Consider the following 26945-nt stretch of genomic DNA (forward strand, 5'->3'; position numbering starts at 1 on the left):
TGCTTGGTGGGATACCTGGAATTACTATGGGTTTTTAAAAAGTGAATGTTAAATAAATGAGAGGTCTCCTTGAGAGGCCGGCAAACCCTGACAAGCTGGAGTACATCGGCTTCTCAGCAGGCACCAAATACTTAGGCCCTGGGGAATCCACTCTAGCAAACCACTAATATAAGCACTTTTAATCCACAAATACCAAATATTGGCTCCCTGCAGGGAACTTCAGTCCGGAGGGTCTCTTCTACGTCTCCCTTGCCTGGGAGCAGCCAACTGCTGAGTTTTCCCCCGTTTAGTTGTGCAAAAACACTGCGTTGGACAAGAGAGAGGCCAATGTCCTCAGGATACTGAGCCATTGTACTAGAAGCCATGTGAACGAGGCCAAGTGGACTCAGGGTGATAGATGATAAACTCCTGCCGGGACAGGCTCTGTCTGTCCTATGAATCGCTTGTTTCCAGGCCCCCTTATGGATGGGGAAATGCAGGTATATAAGGCTGCCCATCACTAACAGGTAACCAAGAGTAGGGACCCTTCACAAACACACAAAGTCTTGGAGCAAGGACAGAGCTTAGCCTTCAGCCTCTTTGTTTTACAGGTTTTGGGAAATCAAGGCCCACAGCACAAAAGGAGAAAGGCCTGCCTACGGTCACACAGCCATTTAGGGAACAACTGCGATTGGAGTTCAGCTTGCCTGACTTCTACTGTGGAACCAGCTCATTCTCCTATGCTTTTACCAGCTCCCTGTTTGACTTCATCTAAAGGTCTTCAGAGTTTGTTTCTTCAAGATTTTAATTCTATGTGAAGGTCGTGTCTTTTTCTGGGAGTCCTGAATTTGTCTAACCCACAATTTGCTGCTGCCTTTCATATTATTCTATCTGTGTGGGACTATTGTGGAAATATTTGATGTTGCCTTCCCAGCTCGCATGGCCCCTCGCTGAAGGGGGTGGGCCTCCGGGGCCATATTCAGTCCTATTTCCTACAGTTCATAACTTACTTGACCCAGGAGAGCTAGTGCATTAACTGGACAGAAACCAATGATGCTCTCCATCAAAACTTGGTACCCCACTCAGAAACCAGGGATAGAAGATAAAGAGCACTGGAATGAAAAGGTTATATAGAGTAATAGCCATTTTTTTTTGTTTGTTTGTTTGCAAGGTGCCAGCTGCAGGGTAAGCAGTGAGCTCTCCAGAAGCCTGAACTGAGAATTGGAGGTGGGAAGGGGAGAGAGCAAAGCTGGAGAAAGAGGCAGAGATCGTGTGACCCAGACTGGGTGATGGAGCACACAGCTCTCTGAGGCCTTGGGGATCCCAGTGCCAATTCTGTGCCCACGGGGCCTGACAAGCACCCCCCTTTTTGTATTTTTTTATTAAAGTATAGCTGATTTACAATGTTGTGCCGATTTCTACTGTACAGCAAAGTGACCCAGTCACACATATATATTAAATTCCTTTTTCTATATTATCTTCCATCATGTTCTATCCCAAGAGACTGTATAGTTCCCTGTGCTGTAGGGCAGGAGCTCATTGCTTATCCATCTAAATGTAATAGTTTGCATCTACTAACCCCAAACTCCCCGTCCATCCCTCCCCCTCCCCCTTGGCAACCATGAGTCTGTTCTCTATGTTCATGAGTCTGTTTCTGTTTTGTAGATAGGTTCATTTGTGCCATCTGTTAGATTCCACATATAAGTGATATCATATGGTATTTGTCTTTCTCTTTCTGACTTGCTTCACTTAGTATGAGAATCTCTAGTTGCACTTACGTTGCCACAAATAGCATTATTTCATTCTTTTTTATGACTGAATAGTACTCCATTGTATACTTGGACCACATCTTCCTAATCCATTCATCCGCCCAGGGACATCTGGGGTGTTTCCATGGAGCCCTCTCTACTTGAACAGCTGTTTCTCACAACCAACTGACCCACTTACACTGCGCTTCCCTGAATAGACTCATCACCTGTCCCAGATGAAATATGTAACTGAATGCCTGTAGATTCTAATTTGGCAAGTCTGGAAAGGAATGAATGGTGCATTTTACAAGACTCCCCTTCACAGTTCTGAAGACCAGCCAAGATCAAGAACCCTGCCCGGAGGCAGAAGGTGCCGGCTCCTTGCAGATCCACGTTCCTGTCATTACCCTTATAGCCCTCAGTCCTGCCTCAGAATTTATGCTTTTGAAACCGAGACAGCACTGCCCAAATTCTCTCCTTCCACAGAGAGGCTGTGTCTGGAGTCCAGGGGTCAGGGGTGTCCTCGGGGAGAGACTCTATCTCTCGTGGCCAGCTGCACGTGCCCCCTCCCCTGCCGCCACCGCCACTCAGTACTGGCCACACCCCCTCCCTTCCCCATTTACGCGTGTCCTTTCAGTGACCCAAGATCACCGAGGTTAGCATCTATGCGTTTTTCTCCAGGAGCTGGGACAAAACAGAAGTCACCCTAGCAGAGACAGGAGGAGTAACTTGAGGTCTGACTTTCACGGCCTGGACTTTCCTAGGAGGAATCAGGCCTTTCTCCGGCTGTGCCAGGTCCTCGGGGCCCCTGCCCTGTGCGTCCTTTGTCAGTCCGATTCCCTAGGAAGCTCCACCCGCTCCTTCTAAAACCCTTGCTTTTCCCACGGGAGGACCCCACGCCTCTCCCCACGCCTCTCCCCCCGTCTGTGTCCTTGAGACTAGAAGGTTCCTCCTGGGCCTCTGCTGAAGGCTGGAGGGTTCTGTCAACAGGAGTGCCAGGGAGACAGGGGTCCTGGATGTATTCCTCTTGTCCAATTTGCTTGGTAGCTGCAGGCTCACTTTCTTTCCTTTTTTCTTTTGGAACCCAATAGGTAGTGAAAACACCTATCCCAAGAACAGGCACTCTTCAGGGAAGCAGGCTAGTACCATCTCAAGGTGAAATGAGAAAGCAAGTGCTTCTTAATTAGCAAGCCGCCTTCTACTTGCTTGCTGTCCAGAGCACAGAATCCACGAGCGTGTGGTTTCTGCCCTGCTCACCGGTGGCTTCTGTAACAAGGACGAAGCTACAGTACCCTTTCGAGTTGCTCTCTGTGACGCTCACTTTTCTGATCCTTGGATTCCTCCACGTTGCCACACTCACTGCTTGTGCTGTGTCCCTCCTCCCTGCCTCTGTTCCAGTTGCCCCTGCCACCTTGAATGCTCTTGACCTTGTGACTTTTTACTATGCTGACTCCTGTCTGGTCTCTGGGATATGACTACACATTTTATTTCCCACACAGAACTCTGCTAGTCACTTAGCAAAAGGAAACGCTAATGTCTGAACTAGCGCCCCACCCCCACCCCCACGAATTCCCTGCCACCATCTTTTCTCCACGGGTTTCCTTCTGCTCTCAGACTCCACGGCCACCTCCAAGAGCACTGATCAGAGGCAAGTTTAAGGGCTTGATGATGGAGGAGTCATGTTTTAGCAGAAACGTAGAGCGAAAAACATCAGGGCCTAGAGAATGATGCTGGGGAGGCTAGAGATGGTTCCAGATGGCCTGGAAGGCGCATGTAGGCAGGAGTGGAGTGATGGAGAAGGGGAGGATATCAGGAGGGAGGGCAGAGGGAGAAGCCACAGCCTGCCAGGGGGCCAGCCAGGGAAGGGGAAGGACTCCCTCTAGAGACAGAGGGGATCCTGATGCAGGCACACTGAAGAGACTGGGAGCTGAAAGAGGTGTGCGGGTGTCTTCAGTTCTGTAGGCACATGAGTTGCAAATGTTTTTGAACCATAACTCATTTAAAAAAAAAAAAATGTTAGCTGGAGTTCCCGTCGTGGCTCAGTGGTTAACGAATCCAACTAGGAACCATGAGGTTGCGAGTTTGATCCCTGGCCTTGCTCAGTGGGTTGAGGATCTGGCATTGCCATGAGTTGTGGTGTAGGTTGCAGAGGCAGCTCAGGTCCCGAGTTGCTGTGGCTGTGGTGTAGGCCGGCGGCTACATCTCCAATTAGACCCCTACCCTGGGAACCTCCATATGCTGCTAGAGCGGCCCTAGAAAAGACAAAAAAAAAAAAAGAAAGAAAGAAAGAAAAAAAAGTTACTTTACAACCCAGCAAGCACACATCACACCGCTCTGAAAACAGGTATTACAAAATGTGCATGAGAAGCAATGATATTTCTTTCTAATCCAACTGACTCCACTCCATTTTCTTTGATTAGAAAGATGCCGATTGGGCTAAGTTGATCTTACAAGCCATTAACTTGACACAAGCTACAATCTGTATGTTTGTGTGTTCTTCTCCAACATTTTGGGGCGGGGGGCGGGGGGCGGGAGGAAGTTAAACCAATGGAAAAATAGAGGACTATACTTGTCATCTAGATTCACCAGTTGTTTACATTTTAGTACATTCTCTGTATGTGAACATAACACACACATACACGGTACACACACACACCTCATCATTTCCATTAATCACAGTAATTGTATGCTATGAAGTTGCAGCAAACACTGAATTAGTAAATGCTGAACCATTGTTTCAAGGCGAAATACAAGGTTAGGTTCCTGTGGGCCTCTGGTCACATTTTCATGAAATTTGTTTTATACACATTTCTGTTTAAAGACACCATTTTTTTTTTTACTATATGTTGGTGATTCATTAACATTCACAGCCAACAGCACCGTAGCTTATGCTGAACAAAGCTTATGTAACATATGCTTTTGCTCAGGAAGGCACATCGCAGCCTTCTTGCACTTAGAAGCAACAGAGCACACTTCAGTACTATGCATGGAGCATTTTCGAAAGCAAAATTTCAAAAAAAAGGGGGGGGGGAAACTTGGCACTAAATAGACTGAGAAAGGGACACTTGTTTTATAGTATAAAACAATGAAAGAAGAAGGCAGAGCATTGCTCTGTTTGATCTCAGCTGGGAATGCACACGCCGAGTGATTTAAATTTTTCACCACTTGGCACATACCTGTAAGTAGCCATGAAAGCCCCATAAGCATTGATTTTGGAGTTACAAATAAATTTTAGCAAGTAGGCAAATTTGCAAGTATGAAATCTGCAAATAGTGAGGATTGATTGTATATATGTTTGAAAGTTGCCAACACTGTATCTCTTCCCCCTCCAATGCATCTCTTTAAAGTCCAGACATTCTCTAGCAAAACTATGTTACTGTTATGCCACCCAGGAAAACTAACTTTTATTCAGTAATGTCGTCTGACTTTATCAATATTCCTCAAGAATTTTAAGAGGAATTAAATTAGAGCAATCCCCCCCCCACCCAAAGACCAGAATCTAATCAAGTTTTGTCCTCACAAAACTTTAGTCTTCTTTAAAACAATCTCCCACTTTTTCAAAAGTGACATGGACATTTTTGTAGACTCCAAGCCAATTGTCTCCTAGAATGTTCCACATTCTAGATTTGTCAAATTGCTTCCTCGTAATGTGAGCTGGTAAAATCTTTTTGGAGGATAGCGCCAGAGGTGATGGGGTACTTTTTAAAAAAAGCAAAACAAAACTTTTTATTAGAGTATAGTTGATTTACAATGTTGTGCCGGTGTCTGTTCTAAAGCAAAGGGAACCAGCTCTGTATATATATATCCATTTCTCTTTCTTATACTGTCTTTCATCATGGTCGATCCCAAGAGATTGCATATAGTTCCCTGTGCTATATGGTAGGACCTCATTGCTTCTCCATTCTAAATGTAATAGTTTGCCTCTTCTAACCCCAAACTTCCTGTCCATCCCACCCCCCCCCCCTCACCTTGGCAACCGCAGGTCTGCTCTCTATATCTGTGAGTCTGTTTTGTAGATCAGTTCATTTGTAACATATTTTAGGTTCCACATATAGGTGATATCATATGGTATTGGTCTTTCTCTTTCTGACTTACTTCATTTAGTGAGAATCTCTTGTTGCATCCATGATTATGCAAATGGCATTATTTTTTCCTTTTATATAGCTGAGTAGTATTCCATTGTATATATGTATCACATCTTCTTAATCCATTCATCTGTTGATGGACGTTTAGGTTGTTTCCATGTCTTGGCTATTGTGAATAGTGCTGGTATTAACATATAAGTGCATGTATCTTTTTGAATTGTAGTTTTGTTCTGATATATACCCAGGAGCGGGGTTGATGGATTGTATGGTAGTTCTATATTTAGTCTCTGGGTGACTGGGTACTTCTTTGGCTTCCCAGGAGAGGGCTCATGTCAGCCCATGATGGTGACCCATGATTTGAAAAACACAGCTCCAGGTGAGGTGGGGGTAGTGCTATCAGCTGCCAGAGGAGAGGAGACAGGGCCAGAAATTACTGTTGTCATGAATGGAACAGGGATGCTGGGTCCCATTCCATCACCCTGAGGGCAGGTGACCTGCATTTGTCATGGAGGCTTTTACCTCCTAAGATCACAAAGTAACACAGTGTCAGTGTCCAGAGGCTGAGTTTTAATTTCCAGGGAAATTGGAACAAAAGTCCTTTAGGCTAGGTCTAATTTTTTTTTTATTATTTTATTTTATTATTATTATTTTTTTGTCTTTTTGCCATATCTCGGGCTGCTCTCGCGGCATATGGAGGTTCCCAGGCTAGGGGTTGAATCGGAGCTGTAGCCACCGGCCTACACCAGAGCCACAGCAACGCGGGATCCGAGCCGCCTCTGCAACCTACACCACAGCTCATGGCAACGCCGGGTCGTTAACCCACTGAGTGAGGGCAGGGACCGAACCCGCAACCTCATGGTTCCTAGTCGGATTCGTTAACCACTGTGCCACGACAGGAACTCCTAGGCTAGGTCTAATTTATTTTTAAGCCTGGAGCTTTGTAAATGCTTAGGAAATTATTATGGATAGTAACAAAAGATAGAATAGCTTACGCCTGACCTTGTGTTTTTCTATGCCAGTGCCACTGGATGATTTAATACTTAATATGATTTTGGTCAAACCAAGTCTGAACAGAGCAAGCCTGTAGCATTTCTAGCACTGCAGCCAAGTGGCCAGGAGCCCAAAGTGATATAACCATGGTTTACTCACCAGCCTTAAGAGTAACCTCTGGGGCTGGTTGAACTCTCAGACACCACTTGGTATTTCCTAGCAATGATCTGTAATGCATTTGGGAAGCCCGTTTGAGTCATCCAATTAGATCATGTTTTCCCAGAGGCCTTGATGCAGAAATGCTGCCAAGGGTTTTGGCAGAGCTGAGCAGAGCCCCCTTTGTTCTGCATGGCTCATTTATTTCTCACAACAGCCCTGTGCAGTATCCGGGGCCAGTGTTAATTTTCCCAGCGGCAGATGAGGAAACCGAAGCTCACAGAGGTGAAGTGACTTGGGTAAAATCACAAAATCATTGAACATCTGCCATGAACCTAGTCTTGACTTTGCAGCCTGGTGTCCTTCCTCCTGTGGCTCTGTGTGTTGAGCAGCAGCGACAGGTCATTCACTGGTTGGGATGTGGCCCCTCGAGCCATGCCATGGTTGAGTCTCTGTATTGGACTCTGATAGTCCTTGTCTGACCAGAGAGAGGGGCATCACGGCCAGGACTGGTCAGAAGGCATCTACTCTAATGACTTTCCACAAGGCCAGGAGGACTCACTCCACTTGTCCCACCTAAAGTGGTCTCAGCTGGCTAGTTAACCTTGCCCCGGGTAAGTCTCCTCATCTGGAAAACGTGGCTACAAAGGGAACCTAGCTCTAGGCCCCATTATTGATGAAGTTTGAGTCATTCAATGTAAAGTGACGAACCCTTGTTCTATCATGTGTTGATCAGTAGATAGCTGGTGTGGGGCTGCTGGGACATTTTCATAAACTGTGGTCACTCTTTGAGGATGGTGTCATTGAGCACTGCATGTACATGTGACAGTGCTTGAAGAGACAAAAGAAGCTTCCCCAAGTACAGAGGCTGGGCATTTGCACTTAGGAGATGTACTCCATCAGATCATTTTCCATCTTGGCATCGGTGTGCATTGAGGCAAGTGCTGGATAAACAGAGGTAGGAGATGTAAGTCTTGCCTTCAGGGCACCTGAAATCTGGCGGATGGAGAAGGAGTGCAAAAATCCATGCCTAAAAGATAAAAATCAGGGAAGGTCATGCTGGCCACATGGAGAGGGTTGAGTTGCCTTAAGTATGAAGGATGGAGGAGACAAACCAGGGCAGCAGAGCAGGGCATGGCAGAGGAGGTGGATGGGACAGGGGTCCTGGGTTTGTATGGAGCCATAATTGTTCTTTCCTTACACAGCAGGCAGGAGTGAGCCAACTCTTAGTGACAGGTGCCAAATTGGTATGACTTCAGAGCTCCAAGCCTCTCTGGCCATCAGGGTGGTGTTACCTTGTGGTCACCTGTCATGCTCAGCCTAGGCAGCTGATGTGGGTATCAGTCAGAGTCAGGGCAGTTCTGTCCATCTGTTTATCTGTCTGTCCATCTGTTTGACTGCTTGTTCATCTGCCCATCTGTCCATGTGTTTATTCATTTGTCTGTCCATCTATCTGTGTATATCCATCCATCTCCCAGTCCATCCATCCACCCATCTCCCATCTCACCTGTCCTTCCTTCTGTATTTCTATCTTTCATCTCCTTCTACAAAACATTTGCTGAAAACACACAGCATAATAAAAACGAGCAAATACACACACATGCAGAGGATTGGGAAGGTGTAGGAAGCCAAGAAGACGAGAGTGGGAATAGGGAAATCAGTCTCAGACTATGCTGGAAGGACATAGCTGGTGGCTGCTGGTGTTGAGCTGTAAATTTGTCTCCGAATTATGTTTACAGTTATCTTTACCGAAGTCGAGACAGTCTACCATGTGTTCGGGAGAATAAAATCTTTTTTCTTGTTCTCAGTTCAAAAAAGACTTTATCTCATGAGGCTTCCCTCAGTTTCTGGGGAGAGGCAGCAGTCTGGTGGTTCCAAACAGTGGCTTCTAAATCAGACAGGCCAGAGCCGTGTCTATCACTCAGCAGCCGTGTGACCTTGGGCAAGTTACTGAGTCTCTGTGAGCCTTACTTAGGTCATCTGTAAAATGGGACAAACATGGTGCCCAGCCTCAAAGGGCTACAGGCACGATTAAATAAGGTTGTGTATACAGGTTAACTAGGCGCAGGATGCAGCCGTTGTCACTATTGAACAGACTGGAGAATGTGGTTAGGTGCTGGCATGCCCTCAGCTTCTGCAGGTAGAAGCCATGGGGAGAGTCAAGGTGACAGTACCTGTGCCCAGGATAGGGCCTTCCTGCCCTGGATGGTAAGCCCTCACAGCCCCTTCTGTGGGATAGGAATCTGCTTTTCCCTGTCTCCACAGGACCAGGCAAGGGGCAGGGCGTGGTCAGACTGCTCTGGCTGCGTGGCCCCAGCTGGAAAGCAGAGCCTAGCGAGCTGCAGAGACTCACCTGATCTTCCCAGCGGCCATCCCTCTGCACTGACAGATGATTGATTGCATAGGAGAGCAAGTCTGCATCTCTCTCCTTGGCTGGGCTTCCCTCTGTCCCCGGAGCCCCCTAGAGCTGACAGTAATTCATTCCTAACCTTGCAATCTGCCTGGGCCTGATTTGCATCACGTGTATCCCAAATAGGAGAGAGGAGTGGAACCATCTCTCCTTAGTGACCAGGAGTCGGATGGGGGGTAGTGACCAGGCAGGCAAGAGGCAGGGGGCTTATTCTGGCGGACGGCAAGGGCCTCGGACTTGGTTGTGTGTGTATTCGTTGTGTGAGGGAGGGGAGGGAGGAGGATAGAATCCCTTCGTTTTGTTTTTACTTTGAATATCACACAAATGGTCTCTGGAAGCCTCTGGCAGCTGGTGGACTTTGATTCAGCCAGCAGTGAATTATATCCTCTGGTTGCAAGTACAATTACAAATATCTTCAAGATGTTCTGTGCTCTGGGAAAGGGCGGCCAGCTCACGCTGGCTCTGTGGCTGCTTCCTGTCCAGAGCAGAAGGCAGCACCTCACTCTCCCGAGAGGGCGGATGGAGAGTGGGGAGGAGGCGAGAGGAGCTGGGAGACCAGAGAAGAATACAGTTTAGGGACACGGTCTGGGGCAAATCTAGGGTAGGCGGAAAGGGGAAGGCAGAGCGAAGGGCATCGGCCCCTTTCAGGCTCTGCAGGTGAAATCCACAAAATCAGCTGGGGAGCAGCTGGGGGGTCGCCAGTACTTCACAGAATGGCTGCTACTTGACGACGAAGCCACCTTCATCTCAGCGGCAAGTCTTTACCAAGCCCCTCGTGTGGGACTACATGGCTTAGAAGAATCTGCAGTCACCAGAGCGCGGCCATATAGAGGCTCCCCAAAGATCAATTATTTATTCAATACCCATGTGCTTAAAAAAAGATACGTAATGATATAGACTAATAATACTGAACACTGCTTTCCATTTCTATTATTTGAAAAATGAATACAGTCAAGGCATGTGTCACCTGGGCTCCCCGAGCTCATCTGTGTCCCTCTGTTGAGCACCCACTGCGGTATTTCGAGGCTCTCTGCGGTCTGACTGCTGAGGGCCGGTCTTCTCCACTAGCCTGTGAGCAACACAAGGAAGAAGATTGGATTTTGTTCATCTGGCATCACAATGGTCTCTCCTCTCTTCAGTGCTCTCCCTCGCTTAGTAACTAGAAAGTAGCATTGAGTCCAGTGCCCCCAGTGAGTGAGATGAAGACAAATTTTCCTGGTCTCCGTCGATACGGTCAGGCAAAGGCAATGAGAAAGCAGAAGTGAATAATTCCCAGGCATTTGTGATTGACTTTGTTACCCAGAGTGTTAATGGGCTACATTGTCCTCCTGTAGCTGCCTCTGCCCCCCACCCAGCTGCCACCCCCTGCCCTCTGCCTCTGAGCACCCTCTTGGGCAGAGAGGGGAAAAGGTCATGAACATAGAGTTGATGATAAGGGTAATTCAGCAAACATTTATTAAATGAAACCATGGGCTCAGCACTGCCCTGGGCTGTTAGGGAAGGAGAGGATAGGCTTATTTTTAAAATTTTTTTAATTGAAATATATTTGATTTACAACATTGTATTAGGTTCAGGTGGACAGAAAAGTGATTCAGTTATATATATATGTAAATATATGTATTCTTTAAAAATTTTTTTTCTTCCATTATAGGTTATTACAAGGTACTGAGTGTAGTTCTTTGTGCTCTACAGTAGGTTCTTGCTGTTTATCTATAACTAATACCAGGCCACATGTCAGTGAGTAATGAGGAGATCTGGGTTCAAGCCCTGGCTTAGTCATTTACTAATCTCATCACCGATTTATTATCTTGGGGGTAATCATGCTTGCTCATGACATCAAGGTGGGTTTTTTTTTTTTCTTTTTTTCTTTTTAGGGCCTTACCTGGAGCATATGGAAGTTCCCAGGCTAGGGGTCAAACCGAAGCTGTAGCTGCCAGCCTACACTCCAGCCACAGCAATGCCAGATCCGAGCTGCATCTGCAACCTACACCACAGCTCACAGCAACACCAGGTCCTTAACCCACTGAGGGAGGCCAGGGATCAAACCTGCATCCACATGGATGCTAATTGGGTTCTTAACCCGCTGAACCACCGCAGGAACTCCCCACATGGGCTTTGAATAGTGGGATTGGAATAAACTCTGAAAGCCATAAGGTACTGAGCAAGTGGTCTGAGTTTTATAATACCAAGAACTACCACTGTTACTAACCCCCTCCAGTGGTCCCTTCCACTGCCTGTGTTAGCTTATCCCTCCTCCCTGCCCAGCCCTTCCTCCTCAGCTCAAGGGCATTTTTTTTTTTTTTGTCTTTTTGCCTTTTCCAGGGCCGCACCCGTGGGATATGGAGATTTCCAGGCTAGGGGTCTAATTGGAGCTGTAGCTGCCAGCCTACACCACAGCCACAGCAATACCAGATCTGAGCCACATCTTCGACCTACACCACAGCTCATGGCAATGCCGGATCCTTAACCCACTGAGCAAGGCCAGGGATCGAACCTGCAACCTCATGGTTCCTAGTTGGATTCGTTAACCACTGAGCCACGACGGGAACTCCTCAAGGGTATCTTTCTTGGGGGACAGGCAGAAAGGAAAGATGGCAAAACTCACACCCATCTCATGTTTCACTTGTGTTTGCAGGAACAGTCTGTGAGGTGTGTTAGCCCCACAGGGCTGTGCTGGGCTCTGTGCAGCGGGAGGGCCCCACTGGGGCTTGAGAGGCTGACAACTGATGGGGAGTCCCACAGAGCACACCTGGAGCGGCAGCCGAGGCGTCTTGCCTTTTCATCTCTGATGGTTATTCTCCACCTGCACATCTCAATTTTTAACATATTCTACCACCAAAAAAAAAAAAAAAAATCTCACTTATGTGGGATTCGGTCAGGAGACAGACCTTATTTCCCTTCAAATTTACATACTAAATGCATGAATTACAGCTAAACGTAAAGGATGCTGCTGCTGCGACTGTTGCCATTGGCCTGTGCAATTTCATCACGGGCTTTTTAAATGTTGAAATTATGTGGGTATCTCCACACCAGACTCTGAGAGGCCCAGGCAGCTGGGGACCCTGATGGGGAGTTCCCACTCATTACAGTGGGTGGTCTTTGAGAAAACCTATTGGAGGTCTTTTTTTTCCCCCTTTCAACGAAGAGTTCTCCTTCTGGAGCATAAGAAGCAGACAGGGAATCTCTTTATGAAGTAGCCTGTCACTTTGTGATGGGATGACCCATTTCCCAGTTTGTGGTGGGTGCAAAACAGCCTCATTACAGCCCTGCTGAGCTGGTGGCTTAGGGCTCCTTATGTGCCCACTAAAAGTTTCTAGTCTTGTCGCCAAAGGAATTTAGAAGGACATTGAGAAAGTAAAGGGAGGATTTTTTTTTTTTCTTTAAATGGCCACATCTGTGGCATATGGAAATTCCTAGGCCAGAGATTCAATCAGAGCCTCCGCAGCGGCAACACCTGATCCTTTAACCCACTGTGCTGGGCTGCGGATGGAACCTGCATCTCTGCAGTGGCCCAAGCCGTTGCAGTAGGATTATTAACCTACTGAACCACAGCGGGAACTCCATAAAGTGAGTATGTATATAAGTGAGAATATGCGCCCCAGGGGAGGTGGACACACACGTGAGCAGCTGCCCTGCGTTTCTTTGGCAAGCTGCTTATGAGGGACGCACAAATGAGTGGGTGGAATATTCATTGGGAAGGAGGGGCTTAGGGGTCATATTCCCTGATTTTCATCCCAGCTCCGTCTTCCCAAAGTGGGGAGGGATCTTTGTTCCTATCTAGCTTTGACGGAAGTGTCATGGCATCGGTGCATGATGGGTTCTTCTTATCTGCAGGCTAATTTTATAGTTGTGAGAGCATAATGAGCAATAGGTTACGTTCGAACATTCTCACCTTTCTTTGTGTGCCTCTAGGACACTTATCACCCCCAAATATGTGGTTTCCTGTCAGTCTGGAGGTTCCTGCTTTTCTCTGTCTGTTCATGGACTGCTGTTTACAAGATGTGTGGTTTCCTGCTACCTGCCCCCGTCCTTCTCAGCTCGTACCTAGCTACCTGCCTGCTGTAACACCTAGACCTCGATGTGCTGAGCTGGGATGTACATGGCACAGCTCCTCTGGCAGGCACCCAGGGCCAAACCCGGGGGGCCTACTGACTGTGGTGATCCCAGAAGTTTCCCCACAGGTGGCAAATGCCATCTCTTCTGGGCTCAGCCTGATGGCACAGGGGTCTTTGTTATCCTCCTCCAGAAGATGCTTACGGAGCATAAAGTTGTCTAGGAAAGTCAGCAGTCTTGTTTTTCATCTCCTGAGTGTGCAGACGAGCAGAAACTCTCCAGACAAAATATTCAATCCTAGGCCCTGTCCCCACCCCGAGATGAGGCCTCCAGGTGACCGCCTGAGTAAGTTGCCGTAGGCTAATTGGGAGAGGGAGAAAATGAAGGCAGGATAAATTGTCCTCACCTGCCTCCAGCATCCCTAAACAATGAGTCCAGCAAAAAGAGGGTGTTAAGGAAAATGGTCTGATCCTCCAGGCTTCAAAGCAGAGTGGTCTCTGCTGTCTGCATGGATCTGAGAGAGGAGAGTTGGGAGGTGGGGCATAGGGGGCATGCGGGGAGAGGCAGCAAAGATAAGAAGCCGGCGGCTGAGTGTCACATTACAAAGCTGAAAGGAAGAAGTGGAGAAACCAAGAAAGGGCAAAAGAAAGATCAGAGAGAGCTATTATTATGCAATATGCCCATTGCAGACAGACAGGCGGCACTGGCCCTTCAACTTTCTTAACCTGGGATTCTAAGAAAGCCTTTGTTGTAGGCTGGTCAGTCACGCCCAGGCACAGGCTGGGGTGAATGTCAAAAGTCCCTGCAAATCCAACCCTGGACAAGGGGCTAAACTTGGGAAAACAACTGAGTCTTTCAGGCTACAAACAGACACACTCAGCCCCATCGTGGTTACCAGCATCCCAAACTTCCCTCCCTCCTGTTGCCCCACTCCAAAGCAGGCACCTCGGGGGACAGTGGGGAAAAATGGGGCTGCTACTGGCATCGCAAGCTGCAAGGCTGCAGGAGCCTCAACCTGTCCACACTCTTGGCAGGCGCCACCCTAGAATCATGCCAACTCGAGCCAGGTTAAAAGTGAAAAACCAGTCCCTCAAAGAGCTGTTTTGTCTACGTGACCCCAAATCAACCAGTTGTTTACACTGGTGCCACGTGGGGCCAAGAGCTGTGTCGACTGAAATTGGCTCCTCTGACTTGGTAGCCTGTGTTTGACACCTCCTGGAGGGAAGGTAGAGCAGAAGGTTGGGGCATCCCTCAGACCTAGCCTGGCTGACATGGCCTCTGTTTGTGTGTCCCCCTCTTCCAGGACCAAGTGTTGCTTTGTCTGCTGCCACAGTTCTGAGTGTATGCATGGCATCAGTGGGTGTCCCCGAATGTGCGGGTGGCATCGCAGAGGGGAGAGAGCTGAAGCCACACTGTGCTGTGCCTGCAACCAAGGGACGGAAACCAAAGCTGAACAGGGACAGATGCTCTGCCAGCGTTTGGCATTTGAAAGATGTCTTGGGGAAGCTAGTCTCTGGGCCACAACCTGGACTTGGCTTTACCCAGTTGTGGGTTCTAAGCAAGTCTCAGATGACCAGCTTCTCAGGTGGGCAAAGTCCAGGGATGAATGGGGACCATGGGAGGCACAGAGAAACACCGGCCACTGCCCTTTCCTACTGTGGAACCTGGGCCAGGTGTGACCTCTCTGGGGATCATTTGAGGTTGGCCTGTTGATTTCTTAGGTCCCGTCAAATGGCTCTGATTCTGGATAATTTTTTTTTTTTTTTGGCCATGCCCATGGCATGTGGAATTTCCCCAGTCAAGGGTCAAACTCAAGCCACAGCAGTGACAATGCTGGATCCTTAACCTGCTGAGCCACCAGGGAACTCCCTGGATAACATTTTTTCATCTTTTGACAAAATAGAAGGAAAAAAAGACCACAAAAGAGCTAAGACATCAGGCTAATTTTCTCTTGTCTGTGCACACACAGAGCTAAAGTTTCTGACAGTTCTCCCAGTCATCACATTGCCAGGATGGATCTTGCCCTAGAATCCACAAAGCTCGCCACCTGCCTCCCCTCACTTTCTTCAACTCTTTACTTAAATGCAGCATCTCAGAGGAACCTTCCAGGACCTCTGGTCTAAACCTTTACCGTCACCCTCTGCTCCTGCCACTCCCATGCTCCTCCCCTGTTTATTTTCCTCCTTGCCCCTTACCATCATCTCATACATTAAATATTTTCCTTATTTATTGTCTGCCTTCCCCACTAGAATGTAAGCTCCATGAGGGCAGTGAGTTTTTCCACGTGCCTTGCTCGTTTACTGTTATTGGCAGCCAGGATAGCACCTGGTGCCTGGTGAGGGATCAATACATTGTTTTTTGAATGAGTCAGTAATTGTTTTCTGTCCTTTATGTTTGATAATTTGTTGTTGTTGTTGTTGAGAATTTTGGCATCTAAGTTCATGACAGACATTGCTCTATGATTTTCTGTATTTGTACTTTGTGTATTTCTCTTATCAGGATGATACTGACTTCATCAAATGAGTTGGAAGTGTTTCTTTCTGTTTTCTGAAAAACATTGATTAAAATTGGTGTTGATTTTTCTTTGATTTTTTTAGAATTCTTTAGTGAAACCATTTAGACCTAGAGGTTTTTCTCCAGCTGTATTTATTTATTATTTTTATTTTTTTTTCCCCCGGAGATTTTAAATTTTGAGTTCAATTTATTTAATGATTATCTATTACGCTTCAGATTATCTATTACGCTTTGGCTGAGCTTTGATAATTTGTGGTTTTTGAGGAACCATTTCATCTAAGTTTCAAATTTATGAGTACAAAAATTATTTGTAGTATTCTCTTACTGTCTTTTAATGCCTTCAGGATCTGTAACGATGCTTATTTTATTCCTGATATTGGTGATCTGTGGGGTTGTTCTGTCATCAGTCTACACTGAGGTTTATCAATTTTATTGTTTTCAATGAATCAATCTTTTGTTTTATTGATAATCTTTACCGTTTTCCTATATTCAGGTTTTTAGATTTCTGCTCGAATCCTTACCATGTCCTTCCTTCTGCTTGATTTGGGTTTATTTTGCTCTTCTTTTTCTGATTTCCTGAGATAGAAAGTTAGCTTGTTGCTTTGAGATCTTTCTTCTTTTTTAATGTAAGCATTTAGTGTTAAAAATTTTCCTCTTGACGTTGCTTTAGCAATATCCCACGTATTTTGATATACTGTATTTTCATTTAGCTCTATCATCTAAAACATTTTTCCTTTGAACCTTCCTCTTTGATCAGTGGATTATTAAGAAGTATCTAGTCTGGTTTCCAAGTGCTGAAGATTTTTCTGTTATTGATTTCTACTTAGATTGCATTGTGGTGAGAAAACACTCTGATGATTTTGACTTTTCAAAAATGTTGATGTTTGTTTTATGGCCCAGGATATGCTTGGTCTGTTTTGGTTTATGTTCCACGGGCAATTGAAAAGAATGTGTACTTTTCTATTGTTGGAGGGAGTGTTCTATAAATGCCTGTGGTAGCCTTTTGGTTTGTGGTGTTGATGAGTTCTACATCTTTGCTGATTTTCTGACTAGTTGTTTTAGCAGTTACTGAGAGAGGAGTGCTAATGGCTTCAACTATAATTGTGGTTTTGTTTATTTCCCCTTGCAGTTATGTGTCATTATTTTCTTTATAGATTCTGAAGCATTGTTGTTCGTGAATACACATTTAGGGTTGTTATGTCTTCTTGGTGGAATGAGCCTTTTATTGTTATGTGATATCCCTTTCTGTCTCTCGTAATTTTCCTTGTTCTGAAGTTTAACTTATTCAATTTTAATATAGCCATTCCTGCTTTGTTTTGATTAATGCTCTCATGGTGTGTGTGTATATATGTACATACATATGTATATATATAAATACATAGATATGTATAAATGATACACACACACACACATATATATATATATATACTTTTTTGTACTTTCAACTACCTATATCTTTGAATTTCAAGTGAGTTTCTTATAGATAGGATACAGTTAGGGTTTTTTTTTTTTTTTTCATTTTTTAGTCCACTGTCAATCTTTGTCTTTGGAGCGATGTATGTAGATCATTTATATATAAGGTAATTTTGATATGTTAAGAGCTTAAGAATGCTCTTTTTTGTTTTTGTTTTTTCCTCTGCTTTTTGTTCCTCTCTCTTTTTTGCCTTATTGTGGATTAAATACTTTTTAGGTTTCTATCTTGATTTACTTATGGAGTTTTGGAAAGAAATACTCTCCAGATATATAGTTTCTGTAGTTGCTCTAAATATTACAATATACATATATAGCATATTACGTTCTACTGATATCAACATTTTACCCTTTTCGAGTGAAATATGGAAACCTCATTTCTATAGGGTCCCTTTATTTTTCCATTTTTACATATCATTGTCTTGAGTATCAAATGGTGTTATAATTTTGGTTTCAAGCATCAGATATGGCTTGTAAAATTCATGAGGTTAGTTAATCATTATATACTCTTATTTCTGCTTTCCATTCCTTCCTGAGGTTCCAAATTTCCTTCTTTTAGCATTTACTTTTTGTTTAAAGAAACTCTTTTGGCCAGTCTTTAAGGGTATGTCTGTTAGTGACTAAGTCTTAAAAGTTTTCTTTTATTTGAAAATGTCCTTATTTCCCCTTCATTCAAAAAGGACAGTTTTTGTTGGGTATGGGATTCTGGGTTGACAGTTCTTTTCTTTCAGCACTTGCAAAATATGCCGCTTTTTCTCTGGCCTCCATGGTTTAATATCCTGTATGAAACCATGTCATTCAAATCTTGTCATTTAAACTGGTATTCCCTTGTAGGCAAGGCATTGTTTCTGCCTGTTTTCAGTACTTTTTTCTTTGTCATTAGTCTTTAAACACTTAATTATGATGTGTCTCTCTCTGCATTTATTCAGTCTGGGTTTCACTCGGCTTTTGGAATGTGCAGGGTTGTGTCTTTCATCAAATTTGGGAAGTTTTCAGCTGTTGCTTCTCTAAATACTGTTTCAGCCCTATCTTCTATACTATGAAACACTGATGGTAAAAATGTTGGATCTTTTCTTACTGTTTCACAGGGGCCTGAGGCTGTTATTATTATTATTTTTTGGCTATTTTCTCTGTTGTTCAGATTGCATCAATTCTATCTGTCCTCAAGTTCACTGATTCTATCCTCTGTCATTTCCACTCTGAGTTTTAAAAAATCTGTTATTGTATAATTCTGACTTGGCCCTTTTTTATTTCTAGTTCTTTGAATTTTCTACTTTTGTCATTGTTTCAAGATAATTTGTATTTGCTCATTGACACATTTTTAATATGCCTATTTTAAAGTCATCTTGATGTATCAGTGTGAAACTCTCACTGAAGCTATGATTTTCCTGGTTCTTGGTGTGACAGGTAATTTCCAATTGTATCCTGGACATTTTGTCTGTTAGGAGACTCTGGGCCCTATTTAAATATTCTATTTTAGTGGGCAGTCACCTTGTTTATCTTTAGCACATAGGCCCTGGCCTACTAGGCTTTGCAGGTCTATTGACAGATTAATTTTCAGAGCCTTTGTGGTGATGTTTTGATCTGTCCTCTGCCAGAGAATCCTCTTTGTCCTTGGCCCTGAGACTCCTGAGGCTGAGTGATTTTTGTGGTAGAATCCCTCCTGTCCATGCCATCTGACATTCTAGTGTTTAGGGTGGGGAAGATGAGTCAGGCCTGCTGGGGTGAAGATGCTTCCAAAACTGAGCTGCTTATTTTGAGTGTCCTTTCTGTTGTTGCCAGGCCACTCTAGTATCACCCAGTACAGAAGGGAAGTCTCAAACCTAGTAGGAAAGAACACTGCCCCTGGACACTTTTTTTAATGGGGCTCATCTAGCCCTCTCACTGGTGGTTCCTGGCTTACCCAGTGGTGTCAGAAGGATTTCAACTGATCAGGGGGAGGAACACGTGTATTTGTTGCTCTGCTAGGAATGGTCAGGCCTAGTTCTCTTTTTCTACTAGGTGAGGGACGTGTGAGATGCTCTGATAGTGTGTTTTTCTCTAGTCCTAGGGTTCTGAACCAATTAACCTTTCTCTTACCACCTTTTAGGGTCCTCCTTTGGTTGTCTTTGTACCATTTCTGGGATTTACAGATATACTTAGTGAGGAGGGGCAGGGAGATCCAGGTCTATACCATTTTGTCTGGGCCAATTTTCAGCCCAATTCTTTTAATGTTTATCATAGTTTCTAAATTATTTCTGAAATGGAATGATTTTTCTAGAGATATCTAGCTGAGACACCATAGCTTAGTAAAATTTGGATTGGTTCTTATGTATGTAATTTGTGTCTGCTTATCATGCAAGAGGTATTATCATCATCCCTATTTTAAGGTGAAAAGGTGGAAAGAAAGAACCTGGGGTCAGAATGAGGTTCTAGCTGAATGCACCGACCACATAGGGCTATTGGGAGGATTAAATGAAATAAAACAAATAATGCACTGATCACCAGAACATGCAGGAACAGTGAGTGCCCACATTATTGTTCCTTTTCTTCTGCATTGCCCAATTTTTCCCTTAAGGTCCCCAAGGACAGAAACTATCTTTTTTTCATCTTGTATCCTAGGGTCTAGAACAGTACCTGGCAATACAAATTAAACTGCCTGACTAGCATTTATATCATTTATAACATTGCTATCTCCCTCCAGCCATACTCTTTCCCTTCTCTCAATTTTTCTTGAACCCCTTGTGATTCAGTTTCTTGGATTAGCTCATCTATGGCTTTCCTCCCCCTCTATTCCCTTGCTGTGCCTTCAAGCAGTAAGCTTCTCTGGGTTCGTGTATTTTAATGATTCTCTGCTTCTTAGTCATCTCATTCTTGGGGCAAAGTTATAAATTTTTTTTTTCCCTTCTGAAAAGTCTAGGCAGTAACAATCATATTCCCTGTGACCTGGGAGAGATGAAGTATTTCTCTATAGCATCCGTTTTACTTTCTCAGAGTAATGGGCCTACTTCACAAGTACAGGTTTTTAACCAATTAATTTCTTCCTCATAGCAGATCAAGAGGCTGTAGGATAAGTTCTAAATTTAATTCCAAGTTACTGTAACCTAAAAATCAAACCTAGATGAAAACAACTAGCATTTAAACCTTAATGTCTCCCAAACCTGAATCTTCTATTAACACATAAAATTGACTCAAGAAAACCTATTAACTTTGCCTCAACAAATTAAATAGGTTAGAAAAACACTTTGAACTATCTAAAAAAGCACATTTATTCTGACACTATATAATGAGAACACACATTGTACAAATTAAGAAACAATACACACCTAATACTACCCTGCGTGTATTTCTTAGGAACTTGAAAACAAAAATTTCCAAATTATACCCCAGAGCCTTCTGCCAGTTCTAACACACATCTGACATTATGCAGAACTGAAGTTTAAGGAGTTCACTTTTTTTTTCTTAAACAACACAAATGAAGGATTTATACTCACAGGTGGCTTAGAAACAGAGGATCTCATATTTGGGGGCAGAAAGCACAGAATTCAGGAGTGCTCTTCCTTTCAGCAGGAGACACGGCTTATGAGACATCTTTGTAACAAAAATAGACACTAAAAAAGTTAATTTTACTCAGCTTTATTATTCAATTTTTTTTCTTTTGTATTGAAATAAACAGTTTGCAGACTTTCAAGTCATTAAAACATGACCAGGTAGGAAAAAAAATCAGTTAAACATTTACTACCATAATTTGGATTAAGATACATAATATTCTTAGTTTCTTTTCAACAGACAAAATATGCCATTGGTTCAAGGATACATTAGACCCTTTCAATTCAAGGTCACACCATGAAAAGTAGAAAAATACAATGTGAGATAATTTATTGAATCCAATGTTTTTAGTAGATTAACACTCTTCTTTAAAAGCAAAAATTACCTTCGTTGTTTTTTTGTTTTTTTTTTTTTTTTAAATATTTAGGTCTTTACTGCTCAAAGCAGATCACTCTTTTTTCCTGGATTAAGTTAGGGTATTTTTTTGAATCTTTTTGAAATGGTGCTTAAACTTACATAAAGTGAACATCTTTGAACTGTGAGAAGGCAAAATGAGAAACCAGAATATTTAATAACTTTATATGACTTTAGAAGTACTGATGTCTTGTAGTATCTGGATCCAGGCATCCTTGGATGTCTGGATGTGTCTGCGGTTAACTGGACACTCTGGTCAGAGTGGTTCAAATTTAGACAAGAAAATCTCATACAGTCAAACTGAGTTGATGGTTCTTTGATATGAGAATATAGACTAAACATGTATCTGACTCTAGAAGCATAGTATAAATATAATAACAAAGAAAAATGAAGACTTTGTGTCTAAAGCATAACTTGTTTGGTAAACAATGAGATTAGGAAAATATAAAGGAAAAAACCTTTTTTTTTTTTCTAGAGACTGACCATGACTATGACTTAGAGTTCAAAGTTTCAAATCAATATTAATTACATTTTATGAAATTTCCAATTAAGCAGTTAAGTAGAAATTGGGCTCATTAGCTGAAACAAGTTTACAAAGGGCAATATTACTCTGGTGGGACTGTTAAACTCTGAGGATGGTGTTTTATTTAATAGACAGCATGGACTTCATACATATCCATTATCAGTGCCTTGAAAACCAAACAACTTTAAAAGTTAGCAGCAGTTTCTGCAAGTACAAAAATACACATCTATTACATATGCTAGTAAAATTTGTCAAGATATATTATTATACAAACTCAAAGCATTTTAGATAAAGCATAAGTCTAATATATTATAGATTGACAGAGTACAATAAAATGACACGTAGTCTGTCTTCAAATCATACAATATTAATACTTTACAGCAATATTAGCTATTCACATTAAATGGTACAGGAGTATCTAAGGGAACACGGAGACTAGGAGTGGTTACTGAAGAACTTCAGCATCTATTTTTCTTCTATACTTCAAACTGGGTGGACAATTTTCTACTTGCCAATATGAAAGAAAAAAGGCTAGAAATGTTATTTTGTTAAGTAGAGAAGCAACTTCTTCTATAAAGACACTCCAAGCCATGAGGGCTTCATTCACATCTTGTAGTTCTGACAGTAGTATGCCCTAAGGGTGAGGGGAATCCCTGCTGCCTTTATATATTACACCACAGAAGGTGCATGTGGACACTTAGGAGTCTAAATATGGGAGTGGTTCATTATAAGGTACAATCTACTTTACACCTGTGACTGAGATGGCCAGTGTCATGAAGGAGCTCTGTGGACAGAGTCCAAGGTTAACTATGATGCTTAGGAGAAACAGGGCCATATTCCCTAGAGGTAGGTAGCACCTGTAGCTAATACTGAAATAACTTCTTCTGTCTTAGAGGAAACATTATCTTTTTTCTATAAATGAAAAATACAACCTTTAGGACAACAGGGAACGTTTGACATGAAAGTTTCTGGGTGGCTAAGAAAAATCATTTGGAATAAATAGGTTTGTGGGAGAAAGGTCCATCTCATGTTGAACTAAAAAGACCAAATGGGTTCTAAGCAACTTCTTGGAAGTATTTAAAGTGAAGCAAGAGGCACATGTATTCCTGACTCTGTCCCTTCCCATGGGCCAGCGAAGCCCAACAATCCATAGAGATAATCCAGAGATGTCCTGGTGTCACCTTCAAGGCAAGAGGAGAAATGTCCACAGACATGAAGGAAAGCAATGGGGTCTAGATCATGAATCGTTTAGGGCAGAGCTATGCAAAACCTTATGCAAGAAAAGGAATCCAAAGCCAAAGACTATTTGAAAAAAGGCCTGTCAGCCACTCTGGTGGCTCTTCTGTGACTCTACAACCTGCCAGCCTCAAAACTGCTCTCTCAAGTGCCAAATGACAATTAGAAAAGGAATGGTTTACCATTCGTTTTTTCCTGGCTAAGAGGCAAGGGGTGGAAGAACATTTCAGCAAAGAGGAGCCACCCTTTGGCCACATGTTGGCCATGCTATGGCTATCTTTTCCTCCACACTAAGATAGCAAATGAGGTCAGAAGGCCACCTTCTAATAGGAAAAAATGCAGTTCTGGAGAGTGTTTCTAGCTCAAGCACCTGTGGAAAGGATACTGAAATGAACAACCATTTTCCTGCTGTCTCCTCTGAGGAAGAGGGTATCATATCATAGTTTTTTTGGTTGGTTGTGTTGGTTGATTCACTTTTCCACTAGTGTTTCCTTGCTCCCAAAGCCTCCTCAGAGCAAGGAAACACTAATGGAAAAACCAATCAACCAACACAACCAGCTGATTGGTTTTTCCACTAGTGTTTTTTCCTTGCTCTGCAGAGTTCTGTCCCTCAAGCCCCCAGAGAGCAAGGAAACTCTGATGGAAAAACCAATCAACCAACACAACCAGCTGATTGGTTTTTCCACTAGCGTTTTTTCCTTGCTCTGCAGAGTTCTGTCCCTCAAGCCCCCAGAGAGCAAGGAAACACTAATGGAAAAACCAATCAACCAACACAACCAGCTGATTAGCTTTTCCACTAGTGTTTTTCCTTGCTCTGCAGAGTTGTGTCCCTCGAGCCTCCACAGAGCAAGGAAACACTGATGGAAAAGCCAATCAACCAACACAACCAGCTGATTAGCTTTTCCACTAGTGTTTTTCCTTGCTCTGCAGAGTTGTGTCCCTTGAGCCGCCACAGAGAAAGGAAACACTAGTGGAAAAACGAATCAACCAACACAACCAACGAAAAAACCTATGGTATGATACTCTTGGTTCTTCATCACTCTGGTTCTTTCCACTTAGCTGCACCAATAGGCTGATACCTGAAATGATCCTGCGAAGGCAGGTGACAGACTGTAAGATGTCACAGAAATGGCCACTGGCTTGGATTCAGGGAAAAGGTTCACATGCTATCAGAAGGCTTTCCTTCCTAATGCTTTGATGAGTGGAATTTTTCTTGCCTACTTATTAATGTGGATAGTTTTTCTGCACCCTTCCTTCTTCTCCACAGTTCTTGTTCTTCGCTTTCGATATTCTGGCCTTCTCGTGACACTGATCTCACCGTATAAGGCATGTTTCCTCTACAGAAGATGATTTCTGCTTGGATTTCCTAAAATGCGTGATGGATCAAATCATGCTCTAGTAAGGAAAAGTCTCCCGAACATTTAGGTGACAAAATATTTTAGTCTAAACTTTTTGCCAAATAGTCTGATAAAGAGAATGCTTTTGTTGTCCTAAGTATTAGCAATGATCATCCTTATGCTACCCATCTCAGGCATTTTAGATAAGGGGATGTAATAATTATTATCTTTATACCATTACTGGCCCAGGTTGTGTGCTTGCAGACATCAAGTCTTACTGCTGTTGAATGTCTTTGGTTAAAGGTTCGTCCTCCACATCATAAACCACTGCAGGCCCTGAGTCTGGGCTGGACCCATCATGCACAGTCAAGGAGCTGGGTGAGGGTGGTTCAGGAGGCAGAGTACCAGAAGGATACTGCCCACTATTCTCTCCGTCCTTGGGTGACCCCGTACAAAGCTCGAGTCTATCTTCCACCAGGCTGAATGGAGAGCTAGCATGTTTCTCTGAGTCCTGGCTGGGGTGAGAACTGCAACACTGGGCTGCCTGCATAGCTCCAAGTCCTTCAGCGGCCGCTAGGGGGGTGTCTTTCTGGCTCTCTTGCACTGCACTGGCTTCTGGGACACCAGAACCATGAGGAGGTGGTTCCTCTGGCTTGGGTGCCTTTGTCTTCTTTTTGAGGGACCAGTTTTTCAAACTGGCTAGCCCACTTCTCAACCACGTGCTGGGGTGAAGAGTTACAGAGCGCTTCTGTGACTGCCACTCAACACTGTCCTTCTTAGTATGAGCCAGGTGGCTGGTGGCCTGCTCTGAGGAGGGACCAGGGAGTCCAGAAATGAGGCTGTAACTAAAGTCAGAAGAGAGCTCTTCCTCTTTTCTTTGAGCCTGAAAAGTGCAGTCTATTGGAGAGGAAGTTTCAGTTGGTGTAAACACGGAGTGTTCAGAAATCTGTGAAAAAGCACTATCTTGGGAGCTCACGGATGAGCCAGACGGGGAGGTGGCTGGAGAGGACAAGCTGGAATAGCTAGTCCTTGGGCAAATGTTTAACCTGGGGGGTACGACCTTCTCAGTGTTTTGGTTTGTGGCACTACTCTTGCCCACCTCGATGCCCATGACCAAACTCTGATTAATCAGCTTCTGCCCTTCCATTTGCAAAGACTTGTGCCGCTTGAGATAATCGTCCTCTCCATGCAAGAGACTGGCTTCACAGCTGGCTTTGTGTTGTTTCTTTGAACAAATCCCCCTGAGATAGGTCAGTCTGCAGTGCTGGTCATTGATGCTGGGCTCTGAGCAGCGCCGGTGCCTCCTGGAACTCTTGAGGGCATCTGCTGTGTGCGGCGGGGAGTAGCCAGATGTATCTGTATTAAAGGGCTGGTCCCTGGGATGATCGCATGAGGAGGAGATGTGACTATAAGATGCCACGGAGATGGCCACGGGCTTGGATTTAGGAAAAAGTTTCATGTGATTTCCTTCATGATCGGACAAGCTTTTCTTCTTAATATTTTTATTAGTGGCATTCTTCTTGGTATTAGTGCCTGTGACTAAACTTGGTTTAAAATGTGTCTCACCCTCTTCCTGGAGGGGTCGATTCTGATTCACGTGGTTCTCATCTTTTTTTGAGAGAATTGCATCACAGCTGGACTTGCGCAGCTTTTTCTGATAAAACTCCCTGAGATAGGAAAGCTTTGAGTCTAGATAGTCAATGCTGGGCTCCGAGCAGCGCCGTTGTCGCCTCAGGCCCTTTGGAGCACCTGGGGCAGTGGACGGGAGGCTGGGCGTGCTCAGGCCGGCGGGGGCCCCGGCAGGATCCTGCCGTGGGACCCTCGTGTACACTACCACAGTCACGGGCTTGGATTCGAGAGGCTGCTCCACTCGGATGTCTCCATCTTTAGAACGCTCTAAGTCAAAGTCGCCCAGGGCTAAGAGGCCTTCCCCCTCAGGCTGGTCGAGGTCATAGTCACTGAGGGTCAGCACGGAGTCCATGCTTCGGCTACCCTGGCCAAGGTTCTTCACCAGGTCGCTGCACGGAGCATCAACATCCTCATTCAGCTCGTTTTCCAAGCTGTCATAGGAGGAGTCGTTCAGCTGGAAGCAAGAGGTATCTGTCGGAAAAGCAAACCATGATTAACGTTTTTACTTACCGCGAATGCACGCCGCCTTAAAAATAAAAAGAGTAAAAGACGCCGACTGTGCTGATGCTTAGTTACTTCTGTTTCCACGTACACTGTTTAAATCCCTACTCTCTCGAGAGAAAGGATCTTTCACAATCTTCCCAGTCGCAAGTGCAGAATTAAAAATAAATTGTTGGAGTATATTTGATTGACTTTATTTCCTGAAGTAAGGGGCTTTCCTTAAGTAAGATTTCCTCAAAGCCATGAGGACGTGTCATAATACCAAGAATCCGTAAAAATATAGGAAGGAATTAATGCCAGATATACACAGTCTAAATAAGAGTCTGTTCTTTTGACAGACTAGCTGGTGGATATACATAATTAACTCTGGTC

General features: G+C 44.1%; 1 protein-coding gene across 1 annotated transcript in view; it reads right to left on the bottom strand.

Moving 5' to 3' along the window:
* Positions 1 to 20898: 20898 nt before the first annotated feature.
* The window catches only part of ARHGAP20 (Rho GTPase activating protein 20), a 112060-nt gene continuing 106013 nt past the window's right edge, over positions 20899 to 26945 (bottom strand). Inside the window, exon 15 of the mRNA XM_047753382.1 lies at positions 20899 to 26543. Coding sequence (XP_047609338.1) covers positions 24718 to 26543 — 1826 coding nt within the window. The 3' untranslated portion in view covers positions 20899 to 24717. The remainder of the gene's footprint in view (positions 26544 to 26945) is intronic.

The sequence above is a fragment of the Phacochoerus africanus genome, chromosome 11 (assembly GCF_016906955.1).
Source record: "Phacochoerus africanus isolate WHEZ1 chromosome 11, ROS_Pafr_v1, whole genome shotgun sequence".
In the NCBI taxonomy this organism is placed as follows: Eukaryota; Metazoa; Chordata; class Mammalia; order Artiodactyla; family Suidae; genus Phacochoerus; species Phacochoerus africanus.